General features: G+C 40.2%; 1 protein-coding gene across 1 annotated transcript in view; it reads left to right on the forward strand.

The window, feature by feature from the left end:
• The window catches only part of LOC126513956 (NACHT, LRR and PYD domains-containing protein 1a-like), a 123839-nt gene that overhangs the window by 37943 nt on the left and 74378 nt on the right, over positions 1-11518 (forward strand). Inside the window, exon 4 of the mRNA XM_050162583.1 lies at positions 8844-10506. Within this exon, the coding sequence (XP_050018540.1) occupies positions 8844-10506 (1663 nt within the window). The remainder of the gene's footprint in view (positions 1-8843; positions 10507-11518) is intronic.

Genomic DNA, 11518 nt, shown 5'->3' on the forward strand with positions numbered 1-11518 from the left:
AAAAAAAAAAAAAAAAAGCACCTCTCTTCATGTATGGAATTGATTTAATTGCTCTTAAGCAAAGAGCAAAGCATATTTGTCAGTATTTAACCAGGCACCAACATGTGGGACTGTTTATGCCACCATCCATTGAATCTCACCACCATGCAGGTGCAACTACAAAATCTGCTGACCAATAAAGATTATTACAACTATAACAATTTACCGAAATCTCATAACAAAGGTAACTATTTGATTAATAATTAACTTGGAAGTTATATAATTGCAGACAATATTACCATCAAGGAAGTTAATAACCTTTTTGCTAATATTATGGATGGTATTCTGCAAGGTTTATATGGTTTGTTGATATATCCATTTATTCAATATTGGGCTTAGTTTTTTTTCAGAGTATATACATAAGAAAATGGTTTGATAACAGAGACAAGCAGGCACTTTTAAAAATGATACAGTCTTTAAAGACTAGTAATGAACAAGCTGACAAGATTAATACCATCAAAAATCAAAACTTAGCTGAAAAAATAATACTATTTAAAAAATAACATTAATTTGACAGACAAAATTCAATCCATATCAAAGGGTACTGAGAAATTATCTGAAAGAATCCATATTGTTGAATTTGACAATAAAAATCTGTTTAAAAGTTATGATAGGTTAGCAGATAGAGTATCGCTCCAGGAAGGCAATATGCATGCTCTCCAAATAATGTCCAAGGATGAGATGTTATCTTTAAAGGAGAAACTTTAGACCTTGGTATCACATGTGCAGAATGAGGACTAGAGGCTAGGTGAAATCACTAGAAATATATACAGACCAAAAGATTTAGACTTTATAAAAGACAATAGTAAAAAGAATTAAAATGATTGAGGAAATTATCAGAGCTGATGAGCAGGAAGGGAAGGTACAAGGACAGGATTTAACATCACCAGTGCCTCCACCGTGCCTACTTATACTGATTCTCAGCCCTCTATGAGATACCCGTGGACCATCTTCCCACAGGAAATGCTCAATTGTCCCAACCTGTGCCAATACTTTGTAAGTCAACCATTGGAAATAATATGTGAAGAATTTCCTAAGTCTATAATTTACCCTTACCTGGATGACATTTTGCAATCTGATTCTAACATGTACTTTAGAAAGAATGTTTGAAGAGATTTTTTTAAAGTTTTGCCTAAATGGGGATTATAAATTGCTCCTGAAAACATACAAAGAGGAGATTCTGTCACCTAGATTATAAAATAGGTTTACAGAAAATTAGAACAGAAAAGGGACAAATTAGAAGAGACCAGTTGTGGACTCTTAGTGACTTTCATAGATTATTAGGAGACATTTCCAGTCTACAACTGGCTGTTGGGATAACACCTGTTCTAATAATTTATTGAAACAAAAACTTAGATGGTGACAAAGACTTAAATAGTTTCAGGTAATTAATAGCTGAGGCTGAGAAATAATTGACTGTTGTTGAAGAGAAATTACAATAAGCACATGTGAATAGGGTGAATCCAAATCTTAATTGCATTCCTGTCATATTGCCTTCCAGAATTTCCCCTACAGGAATTTAAATGCAAAAGGAAGATATTATCTTAGAATGGATCTTTTTACCACATAAACCAAGTAAAAAATTAAAACATATGTGAAAAAGATCTCTGAATTAATTATAAAAGGAAAATTGAGAGATTGTCAACTAGCAGGAAAAGACCCAGCAGAGATTATAGTGTCTTTTACTACTGATGAAATTTTAAAAAATTATAGGAAGACAATGAACCTTGGCAAAGAGCTTATGCTATTTTTAGTAGAGATTAATAGCAATTATCCCAAAAGTAATAGAATTAACCTCATCAAGAAAAATACTTGGATCCTTCCCAATATTGTACATGACATACCAATAACTAGAGCTCATACATTCTATACTTATGCAAATAAATCAGGAAAGGCAGGTTACAAATCAGAAAACTTAAGTAAAGTGGAACAAAGTCCTTATAATTATGTGCAAAGGGCAGAATTAAATGTTATTCTCATGGTACTAAGGGATTATAAAGAACCTCTCAATATGGTTACTGATTTACAATATGCAGAAAGAGTTCTCTTGCATATTGAAACTTCTGGATTTATACCAGATTGTACAGAATTGACTTTATTATTCATTTGGGTTCAAGATATAATCAGGAGTAGGCTTAGTCCCATATACATAACACACATCTGATCCCATATGGCTCTGCCAGGTGTTGATGAGCAGCGGACTGCTCCATCATTTCCCCTTTTTCTGTTTAAACAAAAAAGAAGGCTTTCATTTTAACATAGTACAATTACATATAGCAAAACAGTTATACATCAAGAATTACAGTTACAATATTTATATCTATTTTATCTTTTATCGTAACTAAGGAAAACTATAACTATTTATTCTTCAACTCCATCAAAGACTCCAGAAGGATATAATATTACCTAAGCAAACAAGAAATAAGCAACTTCCAAAACTCTAGAAATGACAGAGACATCTCGCTTCCTAGACAGTCACCCAAAGTTCCTCTGTACCATTGGGGCATCCATCTTCGGCCTACAGGCCCATAGTTTCCAGCAGACATTTCCATGAAGCAGGAAATTTCAAAGATAGTTCAGTCACTTTCTGCTTGTCCTGAAGAATGTCTCGTAGACTCTTTCATGAGTCAAGAACCCTGAAAAAACATCTCACCTTTAGGCAAGTTCAGCAGTCCTCTTTCTGTGGGTTCTTTGTATCCAGTTTATGCAACAGTCCAGGCAAGAGCAGTTTCTTGCCCAAATGGCTATCAAACTCCATAAGGAGCCTCTTAGATGCCCATCTTCCTCATGAAGTAACTGGTGCTGCCAGGAGCAGATGTGTCTCATTGTCATGAAAAACCCTAAGTTATTAAAACATTAAATGCCATATTCTGCAGTCTTTGAAAGATATGAAGAATTTCTATATCTATGCACATCTAGAAAATCTAACTAACATGACTACAAGCTTGACTATTATCCATTAACAACCTATATTTCCTAATTATACAGTACATTTTTAAATGAACTACACATTCACAATACCTTAATCAAGATCAGAAATACATATACATATAACAAAATTGACCATAAAATCCATACCAATGCAAATTATTCATATCTATATCATATCCCCCTTTAAATGTAAAAGAACATTTATAAACAATATTTGGGAACATGGGCGCAGTTTTTTCTCTCCAAACTGCTTCCTGCTGAATGGGGGTGCTTTTATTCAGGTCTTTTATGGGATAACCTGTCTGATAGGTTCATCTCAGTCGGCAGTTGAGCAAAGTAATTTTTTGAGGGTGTTCACAGCAACCTTTCATGAGGGCGTGATCTATCATACCATATTGGGATAGAAGCAATCCACAGGGTCTCATCCTCTGTGAAAACAAAAGAAGACTCTCTCCAAAGCATCATATCCTTAGAACCAAATCCTGAAGTCATAATACCCTTATGATATCCATTCTGGTTCCCAATTGGCAGCCCATATAATGAAATGTCTCTCTATACTTAGCTCCTTCACAGTCAAAAATTTTAAAGAAAACACAATGTACATAATCCAGACTCTCTGTGAATTTTCCATTTTTACGTCACTTATTTTTACTCTATCAGTTTACTTTATTCTGTCTCGTTAAAGACTTTACCTTTTTAACTTTATTCTCTATATTTTCTTTCTTCTCTCTCTCAAGCCTACGTACACTCATCCAACACTGTAATCCATTTAGTGGTCTTTTATGTCTGAATCTGTTTTATTGTAAATCTGTAATTTTTTTTACTATCCAGGAGCATTTCTTAAAATGTTAAGCAGTTCTTAAAAACTTAAGTTGCACCATGTAGCGGTAATATGGTACCGCCTGTGTCCTGCCCAGTCTAAACCTTAACTACACTGTTATTACAGTAATTACCATAGTTCCTGCCTGAGGCCAGCACAGTTCAGCATGGCAGAGCTGAGCCACTCTTGCCTCAGAGCCATTTGGTGTCCCTGAGCCACACACAGTTCCAGGCACACAGCAGTCCACATTGCCATCAAGCAAGCCGTAGCACTTTACTCCAAATGCTCCATTCAAAAGCTCTGTCTCCCACAAGAGCCAGACAGATTGTGATGGTGGCACAGCCAAGAAAGCCGGCATTTTAAAACAGCCAGTTTTTTCCTGTTGCAGAGTCAGAAAAATTTCTTTGTGGCAAGCCACCCACAAAGAGCAAAAAGCTGTGTTAAACTCTCTCTCCCTTTTTTTTATTTTTTACGCCTTCTAAGGTTTTTAAGTGGGTTTAGTTACCACATTGGGCAGCCACTCTGTTAATGGTGCAGCGGGCTATGTGCCACCCGGCTCCCATACAGCTAGCTTAGCCCTGGAAATAATTACACAGAAACTATATTCTTTTAAACACTGCTTGGCCCATTAGCTCTATCTTCATACTAGCTAACTCTCACATCTTGATTAACCCATATCTAATAATCTGTGTAGCACCACAAGGTAGTGGCTTACTGGTAAGATCTTAACCTGCATCCATCTTGGAGAGGAGAGCTATGGTGACTCTGCTTCACTTCTCTTCTTCCCAGCATTCTGTTCTGTCTACTCCGCCTACCTAATTTTCTGTCCTATCAAAGGCCAAGCAGCTTCTTTATTAATTAACCAATGAAAGCAACAGATAGACAAATAACCCACCTCCATCAGCCAGGTACTCTAGCTCCAGGTAATGTAGAAATTGACTAATTATTGGTTGAAGGCCTCAAGATTTCATAAGAAACATCATGTTAATAGCAAAGACTTAAAGAGTTTTCTATTACAGGGCAGCAAGCTAAGGAGATTATAAAGAGATGTCCTAATTGCTCTTTCTATAACCAAACACCACTTCCTGTAGGGAGTAACCCAAAGAGTACTCAAAGTAATGAAATCTGGCAGATGGATGTTGTATAAGAGGTCATTTATTTGTTTCTCAGCTGCCCAAACTCCCAAAATAATCACACAGAAACTATACTAATTAAAACACTGCTTGGCCCATTAGCTCTAGCTTCTCATTTGATAACTCTTACATCTTAATTTGACCCGCTTCTATTAATCTGTGTATTGCCACGAGGCAGTGGCTTACTGGGTAAAGTTCTAGCATCTGTCTCCAGTGGGGCTACATGACTTCTCTCTTACTCCATCCTCTTCCTCTCAGCATTCAGTTTAGTTTTTCCCACCTAACTCTGTTATGCCCTGCTCTGCTATTGGCTGAAAGCAGTTTCTTTACTCACTAACGAATAAAAGCAACACAAAGACAGAAGGACCTCCTACACCATTTCCTCTTTTCTGTTTAAATAAAAAGGAATGTTTTAACTTTAACATAGTAAAATTACATATAACAAGAGAAGTATCAAACAAGAATTATAGTTACAATATTTTTATAATAACTAAGGAAAACTATAACTATAGTATCTATTTATTCTTCAACTCCATCAAAGACTCCAGAAGGATATAATATTACATAAGCAAGCAGAGAGTGCATTGTAAGCAGCATCAAAAACTCTAGAACTGACAGAGACATCTCACTGCATGGACAGTCACCCAAAGTTCTTCTGTATCTTTGCAGCATCCATCTTTAGCCTACAGGATCATAATATCCCAGGCTTTTTGCTTTTCCACGAAGCAAAAAATTTCAAAGACAATTCTGCCTATATTAGCAGTTTGTCAGTCACTTTCTTCTGTGTTCTGCATAATGTCTGGCAGAGTCTTTCATGAAGCAGAAACCCTGAAGGACAATCTCACCATTAGAAATATTTTAAAAACTGTTCTTAACAAAATTACAAAATTAAAATCTCTTAAATGTCTTCCTGCAGTATCAAAAACAATCCAAGTGTTTTAAATCATTTTTATGCATACCTGTTGCTTGCAAGTTGTGGCTGGCCACCTTGCTAAATTTTTACAAGGCTGCATAGCCCAGCTGCCCCACCCACACAATCATGCTGCCCTGCAGCCTCCTGCTTGTATGGCTGCCCACATTGACCCTGGGCTATGGGACAAGACTGCCTCATTCCAATGAAATGATCAAGGTGGTAGAGGTTGTTCTATGCCTTTTAGGAAAATATACCCACCTTTTAAAATCTCAAAATTTATGCTTATGGCCCTATCTCTAAAGTCATGTAAATGACCTAGTATCAAAGCAAAAAAAAAAAGTCGTAATTTGAGTCTGTCCCATTACATCACTCTTGTAAGTCAGAAGGAGAATGGACAAAAGACCAAAACAAAAAACCAAAACAGCTCACAAGGCGATACAAAGGCCTCCTGGTGCCTGGAGGCAAAAGGAACTAAAGATGCCAACTCCTTGCCAAAATGCAGGTGCAACCTGCTCCTTTCTTTTACAGAAACCAAAGAGATTTGATCTCATACAGAAGAGTCCTGGGACCCAAAATTAACAAGAGGGATCAATAATATACCCTGGAAAATCTTCTCAGGTACCCTGTCTGTGGTGTTCTCAAGTGTGTCTACTCAGACTATCTACACACTCATACAGATTCTGGGCCTACTTACAGAAGAATATCCAAAACAGAAAGACAAAACATAGATACAGAAAACTTAACAGCTGGCTGAAGGTTCTACAAAGTGGTGGTCCCAGTGGGCTTTGAGATCCTGGAGAGCCCCAAAATGTTATGACCAGATTCACAGAGTCCCCCCAAAAAACAAGGAGACTGAATCCCATATGTAAAAGCAAAGAGCCTTTGTTCTTATTCAAGTTCTTACAGGGACTCTCGGACTCCCCATGTACCCAACGCATTGGCACGATCAGAGAGCCCCAAGCTCAGTTGGGGTGGTGATTTTATAGTAACATAGGTTAGGGTGAAAAGTGATGGATGTGTTCTAACAGGTAATCCTGTCTACAATGGTTGGAACATTAGGAATTTCCTTTGGGTGGTCTGTTTCTGGGTGGTACATGGGTGGTCTCAGTTGTGGTCCTTGAGACTCAGGTCTCTCACGAGCTTGTCATGGCTGGGTCCTACAATAATAGATACATCACAGCTGAAAGGTCTTGGAGAGCACAGCCTAGGAAAAGTTGAGCCCTCTCTTGGCACCTTTGGAAGAAATGGCCTGACCCAGGTATATCTTGGCCATAGACATGAGAGGTCAGCGTGCTGCACTCAGAAGATAGTAGATGTTGTCCTACTGAAGACAATGAGAACAGATCTATAGATCCCATTTCAGATGCAAGTTGGCTGAAGCCAGTTTTTCAAGAGCTCATTGTGTGAACTGATGCTATGTTCTGTGCTCCTCTGAAGTTTTCTCCAGCACCTTGTCTAAGATAGGACAAGTAGATGCCTTGTACTTTGGGCAACCAGAGGTGCTGAGGAATGAGCTTGGATTCTGGTTCATGGGGCATCCTCCTATTTCTCTTATCGTGATCGCCTTCCAAAGTAGATGCTGAGATAAGCTTTGTGTGCAGATCCAAACCTGGAGAGAAGAGTCCTCAGATGCACTTGTTGGAGGAAAGGGGTAGGGCAGGAGGAAGAAACCAACCAATTGTGCTGTGGCTAATGATGGACCAGGTTAAATTGAAAGCAAGTATGTTAGTTTGTTTTCCATTGACAAGGAACGGAGTCTGGGTAACTATTGTTATTCTTGTTGATTGATTGTTTGATTGATGGATGGATTGATTGACTGAATGATTATAGCCCAGGAGGTTTCCAAAATTACCATTAGGAAAAGCTGGCCATGAGTTCTTGACCCCTGCCTCTGTTTACTGAGTGATGAACTATGGGAGTACACCATGGCGCTCAGCAGCTTTTTGTTTGGTTGGTTGGTTGGTTGCTTGGTTAGGTTTTTGAATTTTTTGTTTGTTTTTAGAAGTTGTATATTTAATTACAGTTCTGGAGTCCATAAGTCAAAGACTGGAGACTATGACTGCTCTGCTTAAGAAAAAAGTATACAGGCAAGTGGGTGCCTCCAAGAGAGAAAGGGAACTCCTACCCACAGCAGCTTACCATTCCTAGAAGAAAAGTACTAATCAATTAATAAGGGGCCCGCCCCCAAGACTCCAAACACTCACACCAGACCCTTGTCCACTTGCTGTTATACTGACAACTGGAGTTTCAACGTTAGTTTCAACCTGAGTTTCTGTGGGGACAAAAGACATCCAAACAGTAGCCACAATCAAGGCTTGTTGTAATCAATGATATCTGGAAGCAGTACAAAATATGTCTGGGGCTTTCAGGCCACTGGGGAGAGTGGACAAGTCTATGTCCTGAGACATCAATTCTATGGCATCCCAAGACCATCCCTTCAGACCTAGAATCTCAGAACTTACAGAATGATGTTGCCAGGATTGAAATGGTGGAGACCAATGGGATCTCTCAGAAGCAGACAGTTACTTTAATGTCTATAGCTTTCTCCAGTATTCCATGGCCTCCTACATGGAAAGACCACAGCCCCAAATTACAGATGAGAAAGCAGAAGCTCAGTGGAGCTAGGAGATTATCCCATAAACAAAGAGAACAAAGCTGTGTCTGTAAACTCACTCTTTAATTTCAACCACTAGAGCAGATGTGGCACAGAGTAATACAACAATAAATATCTGAAGTGTGAATAAACATCATACACCACTATTATTATTAATCAAGTAAAGATTTGAACTAGATTCTTCTACTCTAAAGCTCACATTCTTTGTACTGCACTTTAAGAATATCCCAGCACCCACAGTCAGTCTTCTGTACAGTTTAGACAGATGCCTAAATTCATCCAGGTGTTGAAGGGTGAAAGGAAAAGAGAAAGGAAAGAACTAATCAAAATCAAACAACTCTAATGTATTTATTTATGCTCCATCTTTCTTTCCTAATTTGTGATTCACTTCAGAAACACATCAGCATAAAGGAAAGGAGAATCTTTACCACACTAAGTCCTGGAAAACAGAGAATATCCTGCAAAATTTCATTCAGCTACTACTTCTACCAAAACCTTGCTCAAGAGGCTGGAAGACCTTGAAGGGGAAAAGCTTGCATAAAAGTAAAGAAGGAAAGAGAAGACATCTGATTGAAATCCAAGAATTATTTGACCCAGACCCAGATACCCAGGAAGAGCCTCAACTTGTTGTATTAGAGGGGGCGGCTGGGACTGGGAAGTCAACACTGGCCAGGAAGGTGAGGAGAGCATGGGAGGAAGGCCAGCTCTACAGAGATCGCTTCCAGCATGTCTTCTACTTCAGCTGCAGAGAGCTGGCACAGTGCAAGCAGCTGAGTCTGGCTGAGCTCATAGCACAAGACCAGACTGTGCCCACAACTCCCATCAGGCAAATCTTGTCTCACCCTGAGAAGCTGCTCTTCATCCTAGATGGCATAGATGAGCCTAAATGGGTCTTGAAGGAGGAGAATCCTGAGCTCTGTCTGCACTGGAGCCAGCCACAGCCAGTCCACACCCTGCTGGGCAGTTTGCTGGGAAAATCTGTCCTGCCTGGGGCTTACTTGCTGCTCACAGCTCGGACCACAGATCTGAAGAAGCTTATTCCTTCTTTCAGGCAGCCTTGTTTGGTAGAAGTCCTGGGTTTCTCCAAAGCTGGACGGAAGAGATATATTCACAAATATTTCACAGAGGAAAGAGAAGCAATTACAGCTTTCGGCTTGGTTAAATCAAAACCAGTGATTTCAACACTGTGTGTGGTGCCCTGGGTGTCCTGGCTGGTCTGCACCTGCCTGAAGCAGCAGATGGATCGGGGAGAAGACCTCTCACTGACCTCACAGACCACCACAGAGCTCTGCCTGGAATACCTTTCCCAGGCTCTCTCAGGTCATGGTCTGGGGAACCAGCTCAGAAGGCTCTGCTCACTGGCTGCTAAGGGGATCTACCAAAGAAGGACCCTGTTCAGTGAGAGGGATCTCTGGATCCAAATGTTAGGTAGCAATGCCATTGTCACTTTCCTGAAGATTGGTATCCTTCAAAAGCAGCCCGGATCTCTGAGTTACAGCTTTGCCCACTTGTGTCTCCAGGAGTTTTTTGCAGCAATGTCATTGATCTTGCATTGTAATGAGAAGAGACATGATTATATGGGAATCTATGGAACTATGGAAAGGCTGAAGAACATCTATGGAAGATATGACCTGTTTGAGGCACCCACTGTGCGCTTCCTATTTGGTCTTTTAAGTGAAAATGGAATGAGAGAAATGGAGAAGATCTTTGCCTGCAGGTTGCCTTTGAAGACAAAGTTGGACCTACAATGGTATATCCTAGAGGAAACCCTGTGCCATCAACCATATTCTCTGGGTTTACTCCATTGTCTTTATGAGATTCAGGATGAAGAACTCCTGACACAGGTGATGCAAAATTATCAAGAAACAAATGTACTTTCCCCAATGGATATAGTACACCCAGTGTCCCAGACAGGAGTGAAGTACATGGTGGTCCAGACAGACATGGAGCTCATGGTAGCCACTTTCTGCATTAAGTTCTGCTGCCATATCAAGTGGCTTCAGCTGAATGGGGGTGGACAGCAGAGAAAAATCTCAAAGGCCCCCAGGATGGTTCTGTGAGTATCTGTGGATCCCATGAGCACACATGTTCTGAGCACCAGCAGCACTCTTAGCTGGCTCCAAGGCAAAGGATACAGGTCATCAGTGGCATCTAACTGCTGAATCTGATCACCTTTTTCTAATTGTCTCTATGTGCCTGATTATGTGATGGAGCTATGAATTTTTACTTCTCCACCTTCTCTGATTCAATCCTCTTCACCCTTCACAGGTTCAAATGGCCCACCAATCCTCTCTCTTACCATACTTTCTCTCTGATAAATTTCTTATTCAACCCAGAGATACCATCCCCACTCCCCATGACAGTGGCCTTGGCCCTGAGGTCTTCCCAACATACCGTAGAATGAGTGTTTTTTACAGTCCCTATGTTTTTCAACCCAGATCACTTTCCTATATGTATCAATGAAGGCAACATGAACCTTGTACTCAACCTGGAGGCTTCCCAGCTTCCTATCAATCTCAGCAGAAAGACCTCTCATTCCAGGGGCCCCTACCACTGTGCAGAAGTGGTGACTCGGTATCAGGATGTGTCTTTTTGTTCTCTAGATGATTCATTAAACATTTATTTTTAAGTCAGGCCCTAAAAATCAATCTCAAGAGAAGAAATACAGTTGCAGTCCTGATGATTTCAAAACTGAGAGAGAAGACAATCAACTACTCTAATTACATAGGGTGTGGCTGTTGCAATAGTCAGGAACATGTGTTGAAATAAGAAGCGGCGGCGGGGCTGCGTCCCCAACACCCCGGCCGCTTGGCTAGCTCATGCCCGAAATAACAACACACAAACTGTATTCATTTGAGAACTGCTTGGCCCCTGAATTCTAGCCCTTACAGGCTAATTCTCGCACCTGGACTAGCCCATTTCTAATGATGTGTGTAAGCTTACCCAAGGTGCGCTTACCGGGAAGATTCTAGCCTCCTTCCATCATGGTGTCTCTGCTCCAGAGCGCAGAGCTGTCAGGTCTCTCCGGGAGCAGAGCAGAGTCTGACCTCACTTCCTCTTCCGCCCAG

This window comes from Alexandromys fortis, unplaced genomic scaffold (genome assembly GCF_014885135.2).
Source record: "Alexandromys fortis isolate MF-2015 unplaced genomic scaffold, M_Fortis_MF-2015_v1.1 scaffold_84, whole genome shotgun sequence".
Lineage (NCBI taxonomy): Eukaryota > Metazoa > Chordata > Mammalia > Rodentia > Cricetidae > Alexandromys > Alexandromys fortis.